Source organism: Oncorhynchus keta, unplaced genomic scaffold, assembly GCF_023373465.1.
Source record: "Oncorhynchus keta strain PuntledgeMale-10-30-2019 unplaced genomic scaffold, Oket_V2 Un_contig_6244_pilon_pilon, whole genome shotgun sequence".
NCBI lineage: Eukaryota > Metazoa > Chordata > Actinopteri > Salmoniformes > Salmonidae > Oncorhynchus > Oncorhynchus keta.
This window is the reverse complement of record NW_026288751.1, coordinates 1,221,440-1,237,557: the sequence shown is the minus strand read 5'-3', so window position 1 is coordinate 1,237,557 and position 16,118 is coordinate 1,221,440. Positions and strand designations below refer to the sequence as shown.

Here is a 16,118-nt window from a genome sequence, read left to right as displayed (position 1 = left end):
GATGGTTTGTGCCGGTGGTGATCCTGAAGCACGAGACCCGGCTGTTTTAGTGAATCTCTTCTCATTGTCATGTCTCCTGGTTGCACCTAACTGTGTTGGTTGTGTTTGTGCACATGCTCACGGCTTGTCCTGAGGACATTGTTATTGGTTACAGCTCACCTTTGAGACATAGGGTGGTTCGGGGAGTCGGAAGTGGCTGGTAAAATAGGCTGTAATATAGAGGGTAGTCAACCCATAGATGAAGGGACAAAGGTATGTCTGAAGTACGGGCATAACAACTCATGTTAGACAGCGTAATGTATATCCAGGTACACACTTTTAGAATGACACACTTCAAGAAGGTAACTGAAAGTCCTAAACCAATACAGGCTACTACTCACAGGCTTGTGAATCATTTCAATTCCGAAACTATTGCTACAATAGTTATGTTCTATTGACCATGGAATATATTTTCTCACCATTTTGCATTCTTTTCTCATTTGTGTGGTGGATTTGAGTGCGCACAAGTAGACTGTGAGTGATGCACAGAGAAACTACTGGGAAGGGATGGTGTGTACTGTTTGTGACACAAACACAGTCACTCTGCTATGCCACCACCAACTAATGGAATCAAATCGCTCTGTCTATTTCTAGCCAGAAGTTGGAGCGTTTGTTCAAAGACCGAGTTTATTTGCTCTCCTCTAGGTGGAAGGACCCAGGGGGCTTTGGCCAGTCGTCAGTCAGTCAGTCTGTACTTGCTGGTCTCTGCTCCTGTTCTGGCCTGTCCTGTCCTGCTCTGTTGATATATCTGGAGATAGATGTCTGTCTGTGCTGGCTGGCTTTGGTTGATGAGAATGAACAACGATCACCTCTTGTGTCTAGCATAGGCGAGTTGGATACTAGCATACTAGTGTAAGATGGATACGTCTGCCTCCCGAGTGCAGTGGTCTAAGGCACTGCATCGTAGTGCTCGCTGTGCCACTAGAGATTCTGGGTTCTAGTCCAGGCTCTGTCGCAGCCGGCCGAGACCGGAAGATCCATGGGGCGGCACACAATTGGCCCAGCGGCAGGGATGTCCTTGTCCCATCGCGCACTAGTGACTCCTGTGGCGGGCCGGGTGCATTGCACACTGACACGGTCACCAGGTGTACGTTGTTTCCTTTGACACATTGGTGCGGCAGGCTTTTGGGTTAAATGGGCACTGTGTCAAGAAGCAGTTTGGCTTCGCCTCTCCTGATCTTGGCCTCTCCCGAGTCCGTACTGGACTTGCAGATATTCTGGGTTGAGACAAGACTGTAACTACCAATTGGATACCACGAAATTGGGGAGAAAAAGGGGTATACATTTTTAATTTATTTAAAAAATGATCCGTGGTTATGTTGTATTTATCTGTGCTCTATCACGTTGTACTGTATGGAGAGGTCCGACTGGATAGTGTGTGGTGGTACTGATCACTCATCTCCTCCTGACCTTGTCTCTCTCTGTTCCTCTCGCCAGGCGGTGCCGGTGAAGCTGTCCTTGGATGCCTTGCTGCAGATGCCAGGTTCTCACGTGCGGGAGACCATGAGGAGACTGGGCTCCAGTTTAGAGGAGTGTTCCAGGCTCAGCGCTGCCCTCTCCTGCCTGAAGAGCGCCACTGAATCAGGTGGGTGTCTGGCTGGCAGGCAGGCTGTCTCTGTCTGTCCGTCCCTTGGAGAATCTGCCTGATCTGACCTGTCTCTGTGGAGTTTTACTGACTATTAGTCTCAGCGCCAGGCTGGTTCTGCTCTATTATCCCTGCCAGCAGCAGCAGGTTGCCACCCAGGGTAAGGTTAGGTTGTAGGACAAAGTACACTAGGTTAAAGGGTTGTGGGGTGGAATGTGCTAGTATGACTAACAGGTATGTAACCCTTTTCTGTGTCTCCCCTATAGATGGAGAGCTAAGAGAGGATGGGGGGCCCTGGTTCTCTGAGCCCACCCGGCGAGAAAGTGGCTCTCTGCTGCTGCCTCCCGACCAGCTGTTGGGAGGGATGGGGGGTCCAATGCGCCCCCACAGCCCCTCTCCTCTAGCTCGCCCCCCCCACCACCCCATCCACTCCCTCCACCCCCTGCACCTCCTGTGCCCATCCCCGGTCCTTCTCCGTGTCTACAATGCCTGGTCCCGAGGCCCACGGGGCATACGTTTACGCTGACACCCCCTTCACAGACCCCTTCCCCCTCTCTGCCGCCCGACAGGGGCAACTACACGGGCACACCTCCACCCCGCCCCTCACCCCGCCCTCCAAGAGACGCCACAGGCTGAAGCCCCCCTGCACCCCGCCGCCCCCCTCCCGCAAGGTTCTGCACCTTCTGCCCAACATCACCCTGACCCGCAGCAAGAGCCATGAGTCTCAGCTGGGGAACCGCATCGAGGAGCCGCCAACCAACAAGTAGGTCACTTCCTGTTCCCGTGCCCTAGGCTTTGTGTGTGACTTCCAGTCCTTTATGACCTAGAGTAATCATGGTCAGCCCCTTGTCGAGACATTTCTAAAAAATTATTTTGCGTGCGTGTGTGAGGTCATCGTGACCAGTGTTTGGGCAGTTTTCCACACTGCTCAAAATCTTGGAACAGGGTTGAATATAGGACACGCCTCCACCCTATTATGATGTTACAACTGGACGTTTAAGGGCAGGGCTTTTCACACACTTGTACTCACACACACACCACATCCTGCCTGCTGCTGCCTTAATGTGTATACGGCCAGAGCTAATCCCCACAGATTCCCAGAGATAATGAGTAATGCCAAAACAGGAAGCTTTTTCTATGGCCTGATTCTCAAAGCAGGGCAAGACACACACATACAGTTTATTAAGTACACCACCCCCTTCACGGAAGCGTGGCCGTAGCTTGCTATATAAAGCAGGCAGACAGGCATCGAGACATTCAGTTAATGTTCAATTGAACGTTAGAATGGGCAAAACGAGTGACCTAAGCGGCTTTGAGTGTGGTATGATCGTCAATGCCAGGCACGCCGGATCCAGCATCTCAGAAACAGCCAACCTCCTGGGCTTTTCATGCACGACAGTGTCTCGTGTTCACCGAGAATGGGAGACAAACAAAAAACATCTAGTCAGCGGCAGTCCTGTGGACCAAAACAGCTTGTTTTGAGTGAGGCCGAAGGAGAATGGAAAGAATTATGCTGTTCTGGAAGCAAGCTAATAGGTGGGCCATAAAAATACAAATAATGGAGCAGTACAACAGTGGTGTACAGAACAGTGTCTCGGAACTCACAACTTGTCAATCCTTGTCACGGATGGGATATTGCAGCAGATGACCACACCGGGTTACACTCCTATCAGCTCAAAACAAGAAGTGGCTCCAGAGGGCATGCGATCACCAACACTGGACAATTGAGGAGTGTTAAAAACATTGCCTGAAACATGACAGCAAGTTCAGTTTACTTGAGTAGCCTGTGCAGTCCCCAGCCTCTTTGGGATGAGATGGAACGGGCTGTTGGCAGATTGAATGTACCGCCGTCCAATCTGCAGTGACTGGAACATTCCCGACATTTCCGAATGGCCGAATGTCCCGAAGTAATTCAGGCTGTTCTGGAAGCAAAGGAGATACTAGATGAGTGTACCTATTAAACACACACAAACTCAGCAAAAAAATAAAATAAAGTCCTCTCACTGTCAACTGCGTTTATTGTCAGCAAACATGTGTAAATATTTGTATGAACATAAGATACAACAACTGGGACATAAACTGAACAAGACATGTGACTAACAGAAAAGGAAAATATTTCCCTGAAAAAAGGGGGGGTCAAAATGAAAAGTAACAGTCAGTATCTGGTGTGGCCACCAGCTGCATTAATTACTGTAGTGCATATCCTCCTCATGGACTGCACCAGATTTGCCTGTTTTTGCTGTGAGATGTTACATCACTCTTCCACCAAGGCACCTGCATGTTCCCGGACATTTCTGGGGGGAATGGCCCTAGCCCTCACCCTCCGATCCAGCAGGTCCCAGACGTGCTCGATGGGATTGAGATCTTCGCTGACATTTCTGTCTTGCAGGAAATCACGCACAGAACGAGCAGTATGGCTGGTGGCATTGTCATGTCAGGATGAGCCTGCAGGAAGGGTACCACATGAGGGAGTAGGATGTGTTCCCTGTAACGCACAGCGTTGAGATTGCCTGCAATGACAACAAACTCAGTCCGATGATGTGACGCACCGCCCCAGATCATGACGGACCGTCCACCTCCAAATTGATCCCGCTCCAGAGTACAGGCCTCGGCGTATCCCCCATTCCTTCGACAATAAACGCAAATCCGACGATCACCCCTCGTGAGACAAAACTGCGACTTGTCAGTGAAGTCCTGTCTTGTCCAGCGACGGTGGGTTTGTGCCCATAGGTGACGTTGTTGCCTGTGATGTCTGGTGAGGACCTGCCTACAAGCCCTCAGTCCAGCCTCTCTCAGCCTATTGCGGACAGTCTGAGCACTGATGGAGGGATTGTGCATTCCTGTTGTAACTCGGGCAGTTGTTGTTGCCATCCTGTACCTGGTCTCGCAGGTGTGACGTTTGGATGTACCAATCCTGTAAAGGTGTTGTTACATGTGGTCTGCCACTGTGAGGACGATCAGCTGTCCATTCTGTCTCCCTGTAGGGCTGTCTTAGGCATCTCACAGTACGGACATTGCAATTTATTGCCCTGGCCATATCTGCAGTCGTCATGTCTCCTTGCAGCATACCTTAGGCACATTCACGCAGATGAGCAGGGACCCTGGGCATCTTTCTTTTTGTGTTTTTCAGAGTCAGTAGAAAGGCCTCTTTAGTGTCCTACGTTTTCATAACTGTGACCTTAATTGCCTACCGTCTGTAAGCTGTTAGTGTCTTAACGACCGTTCCAGAGGTGCATGTTCATTAATTGTTTATGGTTCATTGAACAAGCATGGGAAACAGTGTTTAAACCCTTTACAATGAAGATCTGTGAAGTTATTTGGATTTTTACAAATTATCTTTGAAAGACAGGGTCCTGAAAAAGGTCTGTTTCTTTTTTTTCTGAGTTTACTAACGCATATCAGTAATATCCTGTTTGTAATGATGTTGCATTAGTGATGGAAAGCTCAGTCATAATGAAACCTGACTAGACAGAAGTATTTTAACAGGACTGATATCACAGCTTAACGATACATACATTATGTACATGTATATAGAAGTATACCCTATGACCCCAGACCTAGCCTGTGAGGACACTGATGAGTTTGAGCTGAGGCATAGGGAGTTACAGACAGACGTGGCCTTCTCCACTGGGTGGAGCCCAGAGAAAGCAGGCGGGCAGGCAGTGGGGCTGTGTGCTTCTGGATCAGCCCTCTTTATTCCTGACCAGGAAGAGGACGCTAAGCCCTTTGGCCTGTGCTCTGCTAAGCTCTATTCCCCTGTGGTGGAGGGTGTGGCTCAGTCTTCCCTGTGTGCCTATTTTATTTAATTGTATTGTCCTCCAAATGGCAGCAGGTAGCCTAGTGGTTAGAGCATTGGGCAAGTAACTGAAAGGTTGCTGGTTCAAATCCTGAGTCAACAAGGTGAACAAAATGTCTGTGTCCTTGAGCAAGGAACTTAACTCTAGAATTTACTCTGGATAAGAACGTCTGCTAAATTACTCAAATGTTCAATATATGTGTTGCTGAATCTCCTCTCTGCCAAGGCATGCTGCTACTGCCTCCCTTCCCACCCTACCTGCCTGCCTCTCTGACACTTACATAACATTGTTCATACAGTATGGCCATTAAATAATTATCTCTGGTGAAAGATGATCTGTGTGGAGGCCCATTTTGGATTGTCATTGAGTAATCCAGTGTTGACTGTGTGTTGAGATGAGGGTGTGAGGGCAGCAGTGGGCCACTGTACTGACGTCCCAGCGTTCTTTGTTCCCCTCAGGTGTGCAAAGAAGAATAAGTTGTTCCTCAACGTTCAGATCAATGGGAATGGCTGTGAGGACTCACCCTCCCGTTCCCCCCACCGGTCTGCCCGCACCCCTGGGGTTTCCACCCCCGCCCCCTACACCCTACCTGGTACCCCTACCCTGATGGAGGAGCATTCATCCCACCTCAAGAGTGAGTACAAATACATTTTGACTTACCCCATTTAGGCTATATGTAAGGAATATTCACTGAAATAGATTGGTAAATGCATGGTGAATTACTCAGATGAAATAGGCCGTTTGTATGTGTGCTCTTTGTAAAGAGCCGAATGTATTTCCCAGTAGCTGGCTGTAGGGTCACAGTAGCCGTCCCAGTCTGGCTCAAGAGTGTTTCTGTCAGTAGATTGCTGGGATTGTTCCATCTGAGTGCTGTGATGTGGGGGAGGGAGCGTTTTCTGTTCCATCGCTTCTAGAGAAATTACATTACTCTTCCAATTCATTCGACAGCTTAGAGAGAAATCTAACACTCCCACAAAGTCGTGTGCGTGCAGTTGCATGCGTGCCGTTTCGTGTCTGTAATGATTCATGTGTAGGAGCGTCACCTACCAAACCAACGTCATTAGGTCTCACTCAAATTCGTTTTCACTTGTAAAATGAACAGTAAATGTTTTTCATTGGTTTGGCACATAGTGTATTCGTCCATAATGATTCATGTGTAGGAGATTCACCTACCAAACCAACGTCATTAGGTCTCACACAAATTTGCTTTAACTTGTAAAATGAACAGTAAATGTTTTTCATTGGATTGGCACATAGTGGGGCAAGTTGTGAGCAACATCAACACCTTGGTTTCAAAGTTCTGGGAATTTCCAGGAGTCTTCCAGCGGGTTATTTCTGGAAATCCTGGGAATTTTGGGAAAGGTAAAAACAGTTTGCAATTCCCTAAGCACCAGTGATTTCATTTTGATAGTAGCCACAAAACTTCATAAATAAATTGCCCTATTTGTGCTAATACTTAATTTTTAGGCAAATCCTCCTCTGTCTAGGTTCATTTGACATCTCTCTCTCTCTCTCTCTCCAGATAACATGGGGTTGCACCGTGGCTCCCCACAGGCAGTGAGGAGAGACATAGGCCTGGCCGTCACTCACAGGTTGGCAACTACCTCATGTCATACACCTTTAGGCCAGAGACTACCATGATACAAATGTAAAATATACTTTAAATCCACAGTATATAGAGCAAAAAAGGATTGATGGTTTAAGTAATTGAGGATTCTGTGTGAAGATTTTCCACCAAGTCGTGGCTGTCCCAGACATGTCAGGTCTGTCAGAAGAACATGATGTTTGGTGTGAAGTGTAAACACTGCAGGTGAGTGGAGTAAGGAGGGGGAGGAGTCTCTGAGATGTTCTGGTGTTGGATTGTTCTGGTGTCTCTACGATGCAAAAAAAATACAACTTCATCTTCTTTTGGTGATCAGTTGTTCTCTACTGTTCTCTGATTGGTGGTTTCCTTTCTGTAGGTTAAAGTGCCATAACAAGTGTACTAAAGAAGCTCCTTCCTGCAGAATCTCTTTCCTGCCAAGTAAGCCCTTTCATGCTTCTCATGTTCATCCATGGATTCATAGTTTACCCATTTTGATTCAACAAGCATTAGTGTAATGGTCCCAATCTCTTCTTTCCAGTCACCAAAATACGGAGGACTGAGTCTGTGCCGTCTGACATCAACAACCCTGTGGACCGGCCATTAGAGACACCACAGTTTGGCACACTGCCAAAGGCCATCACCAAAAAGGTAGATATTGGATATTACATCACACCTTTGATGATAATGATATGCATGGTGCTGTTAGGACAGACAAGTGTGTTATTGACTCTGATCAGTGTGTATTTCTTCTTCTCCTTCGGTCAGGATCACCCCCCTGCGCTGAACCAGTTGGACTCCAGTAGTAACCCATCCTCCACCACCTCCTCCACACCCTCCTCCCCTGCCCCTTTCCAGAACCCTCCCAGTGCCACCCCGCCCCCCAACTCCTCGCCCAAGGTCCACCGGGACAACCGCTTCCACTTCCCAGGTAGGTCCCTGACCGTCACTCACACGCCTATGCAAATACAGAAACACACACAATCACCTCAACATATACACACAATCACCTGAACAAATACAGACAATCACCTGGAGTGTCTCCCTTTCTCTCTCTCACACTCTCTCACATGCAAACACACAAATGAATATACACACATGCAAACACACAAATTGATATAGACTTAACCACACAAGCATGTCCACTGCACAAAAATAAGCCAGCATACTCCCACTATCAAAGCGCATGCTTGCATTGTGTTCTTGATTACACAGAAGGTCTCCCTGAGTCACATTTCCTGTTTAGCGAATGTTGAACGTTAAACGTGGAATGGAATGGCCGGGCAGGAGTGGTCGTCCTCCCTCTCTCTCCCTCTCTGCATTAATACCACTCCTCAGGGGGGTGGGAGTGACTGGGGTTATTTTAATGGCTACTCTAACCCAGAGTCTCTCTCTCCACTCCATGCTTGTTGGTTCTTCCCTGTCTTTTCCCTAAGCTGCCTGCTACTTTCAGCATAGACAGCAGTTTATCTTCCCTGGTGAGTTAACAGTACGGTCCCAGACAGACTGTTGTGCTGTGCTCACACCTGCCCACGTCCTCAGCCCAAGCCTTGTCAATTCTCTCTATCTCCTGCATGTACTCACAGGCTTAGTGTATTACATGACAAAGTTGTGCATTTGTGAATGTTTTAGAGTAATGTGTTGTGTGATATTTAGACTGCATTGTCTCATGTGGAGATGGGTCTCTCTGCCACCTGCTGGGGAGTTTGGGAATTGCATGTCTCGTTATGGTGGATGTTGTCAACACATTGCTATGGCAAAGTGACAATATAAGTGGGCAAAGAAACTACATGAGGGACGCAATTTTGTCTTTACAAGCAAAAAGCCACATTATTTTTATTACATTACATCATTATTATTACTGAACATTTGTATTTTTTCTCCCAGATGTGTCCAGTTCTTCTACGTTGCACTCTGAAGCCCTCCATGACACAGTGTAAGGCTTTCCTGTCTATATCATTTATCAATAGTGTTTTAATGGTACAATACTCGGCATACTCTGACATTGTGACTGTGGTTTACCCTGTCCCAACAGTGAGACTGAACCAGCAGATGACATACACTTTGAACTGGCCGAGGATGAGGACGGAGAGGTAAAAACTGAGTATGTGCGTGCGAAGTAACTGAGACACATGCCCAAAACCCAACATGCATGAATGTCCTACAGGAGGAAGAGGAGGAGGTGGTTGAACCTGAGATCGACCCAGACCCAGTAGTGGAGGAGGAGGAAGATGAGGAGGAGGAAGATGATGATGAGGAAGATGGGGGTGGGAGTGAGATGAATGGGGTTTCGGATGGTGAGTGTGATGGTGATGAGTTGGATGACCTGCCCAACTCAAGGGGAGGTCGCTGGAAAGGCCCCATCTCCCGTAAGGCCAGCCAGACCAGTGTCTACTTGCAGGAGTGGGACATCCCCTTCGAACAGCTGGACCTGGGAGAGCTCATTGGGAAGGTGATCTAAAATATAGAATGAGCTATATTTGCATCAAACTATCAGTGGTTTCAGTTTTAAACCCATTTAAAGTGTGTTTCTCAAACTGTCATTAAATCACTCACTCCAGGGCCGTTGGGGCAAGGTGCATAAGGGCCGTTGGCATGGAGAGGTGGCCATCAGGCTGCTGGAGATAGATGGGAACAACCAGGACCACCTGAAGCTGTTTAAGAAGGAGGTGATGAACTACAGACAGACCCGTCATGAGAACGTGGTCCTCTTCATGGGGGCCTGCATGGCCCCGCCCCACCTCGCCATCATCACCAGGTAGGAGGGGCTAAATCGCATCCAGAATAATAACTTATCCCTTTGTTATATTCAGTCAACCATAGCTATTGTTTATTTGTTTAGTTCCATTTGTTAATTCAAGTGTTTCTCTAGTTTCTGTAAAGGGAGGACATTATACTCTGTTGTTCGAGACACCAAAAACACACTGGATATAAACAAGACGAGGCAAATTGCTCAAGAAATTGTAAAGGTAACTTCTTTCCCTGTTCAATACTTTCACGTGTGTGTGTGGGTGTGTGTGTGTTATTTATATATACACACACTAACCAACAAAAGAAATGCAACATGCAACCATTTCAATGAGTTACAGTTCATTTAAGGAAATCAGTCTATTGAAATAAATTAATTAGGCCCTAATCTATGGATTTCACATAACTGATAATACAGATATGCATCTGTTGGTCACAGATATCTTTTAAAAAAAGTAGGGGCGTGGATCAGAACCTGTCAGTATCTGGTGTGACCACCATTTGCTTCATGCAACGCGACATGTCCTTCTCATAGAGTTGATCAGGCTGTTGATTGTGGCCTGTGGAATGTTGTCCACTCCTCTTCAATGGCTGTGCGAGGTTGCTGGATATTTGCGGGAACTGGAACACGCTGTCGTAAAGTCGATCCAGAGCATCCTACACATGCTCAATGGGTGACATGTCTGGTGAGTATGCAGGCCATGGAAGAACTGGGACATTTTCAGCTTCCAGGAATTGTGTACAGATCCTTGCCACATGGGACCGTGCATTATCATGCTGAAACATGAGGTGGATGAATGGCACGAAAATGTGCCTCAGGATCTCGTCACGGTATCTCTGTGCATTCAAATTGCCATCGATAACATGCAATTGTGTTTGTTGTCCATAGCTTATGCCTGCCCACCATGGGGCACTCTGTTTACAACATTGACATAAGCAAACCAACACTACGCCATACACGCTGTCTGCCATCTGCCGGTACAGTTTGGTAGGTTCTTATTTTTCAGAGTAAATAACTCACAGACACTAGAGAAGCTTTAACCAAGTTGAATCGTCCCCAAAGGTTCTGTACAGCTGAAATCAGACAGCAAAAGATTTCAGACTTCACAGTTTATATGCACCCTACTTAAGACTACCAATCCTACCAATCCTTACATTTTATGGCTCTACAGGAAGCTAATAAAGAGCGTAACAGGATTCCAAACATTTATTACTCTCTTAAGAGAATCTGTCCTCACCTCAGACCCTCTTTCATCTAATACACAGATGTCCATCTGTCTCCCCTGTATCAACACATCGCTCTCCTCTCCTCCATCAAACACATTCCAAAGACTTCTTCTTTTTTCTGGGAACCATTAACTTCTAACATAACCCATCTTTCATTTCCAATCATTCGTTTAATATCTCAATGTTCAAAGTTTAGCCGATTCCAACAAGTTGAAACAGGGATTCATCTGTGAAGAGTACACTTCTCCAGCATGCCAGTGGCCATCAAAGGTGAGCATTTTCCCACTGAAGTCGTTTATGATGGCGAACTGCAGTCAGGTCAAGACCCTGGTGAGGACGACGAGCACGCAGTGGAGCTTCCCTGAGACGATTTCTGACAATTTGTGCCGAAATTTGTTGGTTGTACAAACCCACAGTTTCATCAGCTGTCTAGGTGGCTGGTCTCAGACGATCCAGCAGGTGAAGAAGCCGAATGTGGAGGTCCTGGGCTGGCATGGTTACACATGGTTTGTTGTTGAGGCCGGTTGGACCTACTGCCAAATTCTCTAAAACGACGTTGGAGGTGGCTTATGGTAGAGAAATGAACATTCAAGTCTCTGGCAACAGCTCTGGTGGACATTCCTGCAATCAGTATGGCAATTGCATGCTCCCTCAAAACTTGAGACATCTGTGGCATTTTGTAATGACAAAACTGCACATTTTAGTGGCCTTTTGTTCTCCCCAGCACCTGTGTAATGATCATGCTGTTTAATCATCTTCTTGATATGCCACAACTGTCAGGTGGATGGATTATCTTGGCATGGGAGAAATGCTCACTAACAGGGATGTAAACTCATTTGTGCACAACATTTGAGAGAACTAATTTTTGTGTGTATGGAACATTCCTGGGATCTTTTATTTCAGCTCATGAAACATTTAACCAACACTTTACATGTTGCGTTTATATTTTTGTTCAGTATAAATGTGTAATGTATATTTACTCTGTGTCCTTATTTACATCCTTCAATCTACACAGGGAATGGGCTATCTGCATGCCAAAGGCATTGTCCACAAGGACTTGAAGTCGAAGAACGTCTTTCATGACACCAATAAAGTGATTATTACAGACTTTGGTCTGTTTGGAATCTCTGGAGTGGTTCAGGAGGGGAGGTAAGGACTCCGCATATTGGTTCCTACAGCTATCGTCTCAGCTGGTAGATGCTCAGTGGGGGACTGTGTGTGTGTGTGTGTGTCTTGCTTCACAGGCGAGACAATGAGCTGAAGCTTCCACATGGCTGGATCTGTTACCTGGCGCCAGAGATCGTACGCAGGATGAGCCCTGGAAACAATGAGGACCGCCTGCCCTTCTCCAACGCTGCAGACGTCTACGCCTTTGGGTACGATCTTAGCACATTCTGAAGTACCTTTTCTTTATCATTGGTATCACTATGTTTTTTCTCTCTGAGACTGCATGAGTTTACAGTTAACTGGCTCTGGGGAATGACCATATTGCTGGTTGCCCCCTTTTAGCACCATTTGGTACGAGCTCCAAGCCAGGGACTGGCCTATCACCAATCAGCCTGTGGAGGCTACCATCTGGCAGGTGGGGAGTGGTGAGGGCATCAAGAAGGTCCTGGCAGAGATCAGCCTGGGAAAGGAGGTCACGGTGAGTGGAGGGGTGAAGCACCTCTGTGTGCCAGATCACATTGTGGTGGAATCATGCAGAGATCTATGCACATTAAAAAAAATGTATCCTCGTGGTGCAGGTGAAGATATTTTCTAGGCGAATGCTATGTTCTTACGGGATGACCTTGTTAGAATAGAGGAGACATTAAAGCTGAGTACAGGATAAATCTCTGCATTGTGTTGGCACAAACTAAAGACCTTAATAGCTCCTGTGCATGTGTGTGCAGGAGATCCTGTCTGCCTGCTGGGCCTATGACCTGAGGGAGCGGCCCACCTTCACCCAACTGGCTGACATGCTGGAGAAGCTGCCCAAACTCAACCGGAGACTGTCCCACCCTGGACACTTCTGGAAGTCTGCAGAGTACGTATCCTAGAGTTGGAGGTAGAAGTAGAAGCATGGGAGGAGTATATGTCCTGCCTGCCCTGAGATGCACTCTGACCCCTGACTGGGCTCTGACTCGTCTGGAATGGACTTATGTATAAAACAAAGGGGTTCAACTGAAGGCTTGTAAAGGATGACCCCCAGATTGCTGTGAGGTATCAGGCCCACTGATGTAAAACTAATGGGGACCAGGCAGGGTATGCCTGAGTAGACTCTTGGTAGTAGTTTATGTTCATAATATTCATGAGCCACATTAGCATCTGATGGTCCACTGCAAATACATTGACCCCTGTAATATGAGGGACGGTGATTTCTAATGGTGAATCGTTTATCATTTAGAAATTAACCATATGTGATGCTAAGGGAATGTTCTTTGTTTTATCTTCTGCTTTCCAAACTCTATCTCCCCCAGGATGTGACTGTGAGTTGAATGCACTTTTGTGTTTAAAGCATTGTTTTGTCCCACCCTTTTCTGGACTATTGCCTGACCTGCTCTGTACCCCTACATCTCCACACCCCTCTCCTCTTCTCATATGTTTGATATACAGTACCTGGTCCAGATTTCTCTCCACCTCTCCTACCATCTCTCTCCTGCTCGTTCTCTGTAACTTCCTCAATCACTACATACTGCATGTCTGTCACTCAAAGGCCCATGGGTGGAGTCTTCTCTCACATGAACCTGTTGTCCAGTAACAGCCACCATCAGTTCAACAACTCTCTACTAGTGGAACTGGTTTGGCTACTGGTCTTCTGTTTGTATTCAAACACACGCTGGCCTCTTCTAACACTATCAGGAATGATACCACAGATGCCCCAACAAAGTCTGCCTGCATAGCATGCCAGTGCTTGAATGGGAAGAGAAGCACTTACCAGCTTGCATGGTGTTTGCCATGGTCTGTTGGGACACTTTGCATGGGCTTGTGAATCCTGAAAAAGCTTTCTGTGAGAAAGCTCATCTGAGTTTTCTGCGATACAGAAATCTGGACCCTTGTTTCATGTTGAAGTATTTACCTGTCTACTCTACTGCACCGGTCTTATTCTCTCTTAATGTTACACCTGTTAGCATAGTTTCACCAACAGTCTCTAACCTCCAATGTTTTCCTTTGTTCTCTCTCTCTCTTTGTGTTTTCTGTCTTCCTAATATAGGTTGTAGCCGTCACTATGAAATATAAGCAATGCAAAACAAACAAAGCCTGGGTCTGCCTTGCATGCTCCTGAAATCCTTAACTCTTAGGATTGATCAAAACATTGACTCTGCCTGATAGAGACACTGCTTCCACTAACCCACAGCCTGATCTTCCATGTATTTTAAACTGTAGTGTTTGGTTGTATGGGAGTGAAGGGTGCTAGACTGAGGAGGCTAAGGGTAGTGCTTCGCTACCTCCCCTCAACTTTCCTTCCTTCATTTCAAAACTTCTTGCCTTCATTTTTATTTTATTTATTTTTTGCTTTTTGGACTATCTGAGACTTGTGACTAACTGGTTTGTGGTGTCTGTGATAAGACTGACTGGTGTGCTGTGGCCTGTGCCTGGTGGCTGACGGCTGCTCTGCTGTGTTCTGCTCCGTCTGCAGCCTGCCCTGCTCTCTCTCCTCTCTGTGCTGCTGTGATCTGGTTCTTCCTGCTGGGGGCTCCCAGACGACGCGGCCCAGAAACACTCCGTGGGCCAAAACAATGGTTTTAACTCCTATCACAAATATACCTCTGCATTCACTCCCTCCTCTTTTCTCATTGTGGTCTTGATGCTTCAGGCTGCTTGAGTGATGTAATCCAACTGCCTCTTGATTCTTACCCCTCAGCTCTCTGCAGTTATTTGATGGCATGCGCTGTGACAGTGTCATCGTGCTGGCCCAGGTCTGCCTCCTGGTCACTCGCTACCTGTACACATTATTTCAAAAGGAGAAAAAACTACAAGAAACAAACTGTCACCTTTGGTTGTTGGTTCCTATTTAAAGTAATCATTTTTGTAGTGTTTCTTATTTTGTTCCATGAAATTTGAAAGCACAAAGGTCTCAGGAGTTGGGAGAGCATGATTTAATTGACTCTTGTCTCCGTGTTGCTTGTTTGAGTAGAATCTGATGAAACCATACATTTGAAAACGGCTCGGTGCATGAATGACGAATGAATATGTTGACAGTTCACAGGTGTCAGCATGCAATGGGACCTTCCTCTCATCATCTCACTACCCACTGGAAATGGAATTATGTTGGTTATTTATGACTGAAGGTATGTGATGATGAAGTGATTGCCCTGATTATTAAAAGGCATAAGAGGGCGCCACAGAGAAGCAGGAGATGCCTTCTATCAGCCTGGGAGTGGTGTAGAGGTAGACCATTCAAGTAGTTTAGTCGAGTCATTTACAGTGCAAAAATAATAGAACAAGAGCCTGGCGCAAAAGTATCCGATAATTAACTCCTTAAACATGACCTTTTGTGTGTGCTTGTGTGTATTATGTTTGTGATTGCTTGCCTCAGTTGGTGTGCCTGTATTTGTGTTTGTTTGTGAGTGTATGTGCGAGTGAGTGTATTGTATTGGAACATGCAGGGTTGATTTAGTGAAAGACTGCAGTAAATGTTATATTGACGATATCAGTGCTATCTAAGATAGACATGTATATACATTATTTAATGTACAGCTAATTAACACAATTATTGTAATATTTGTACAAACATTTTATATGTACTATACATCATTGCATTTTTAAATAGGTACTGCCCCCCTATTACAGATGTATATATCTTTATATTTTTTCATCTACAAAATACTGTAAAAATACTGTAGAATTTTTTTGAATGTTTTTTATGTCATGTAAAAATGCATATTTTTGTATTGCATGTGGCTACCATTCTGTAAACACAGTTCCTGTTTTCATCCTTGAAAGAAAAGAAAATGAAGCTTGTCATGTGAAAATGTATGTTTGAGCTGAATTTAATAAAGTATTTTAGTTATGCTATGGACAGTTGTATTTACGGTTAGTTTTCACTAAATATATTTAGAACTACCTTTCCCTTTCTCTGTGGTATCACTGGTAACTTGATCTGTGCTCTTGGTGTGATTTGGTAATCATTAACACAAGATATGATTGAATAAGGACA

The 16,118-nt window shown here is 46.0% G+C and overlaps 1 protein-coding gene across 4 annotated transcripts; it reads left to right on the top strand.

The window, feature by feature from the left end:
• The first annotated feature begins 1,974 nt into the window (after positions 1–1,974).
• Positions 1,975–15,978, top strand: LOC118391354 (kinase suppressor of Ras 1-like). 4 transcript variants are annotated; one of them, XM_052510971.1, is made up of 18 exons: positions 1,975–2,387; positions 5,880–6,055; positions 6,944–7,013; positions 7,148–7,231; positions 7,383–7,444; positions 7,545–7,654; positions 7,772–7,934; positions 8,440–8,481; positions 8,891–8,939; positions 9,039–9,096; positions 9,171–9,455; positions 9,565–9,761; positions 9,876–9,972; positions 11,994–12,127; positions 12,223–12,354; positions 12,488–12,623; positions 12,871–13,004; positions 14,172–15,978. In XM_052510971.1, the coding sequence occupies exons 1-18, from the start codon at positions 2,110–2,112 to the stop codon at positions 14,176–14,178; spliced, it is 2,214 nt and encodes a 737-aa protein (XP_052366931.1). In that variant the 5' UTR covers positions 1,975–2,109; the 3' UTR covers positions 14,179–15,978. The 4 variants fall into 4 exon arrangements, with proteins under 4 accessions (XP_052366931.1, XP_052366930.1, XP_035638569.2 ...); XM_052510970.1 differs by having other exon boundaries at positions 13,438–15,978; XM_035782676.2 differs by having other exon boundaries at positions 12,871–15,978.
• The last annotated feature ends 140 nt before the right edge of the window (positions 15,979–16,118 follow it).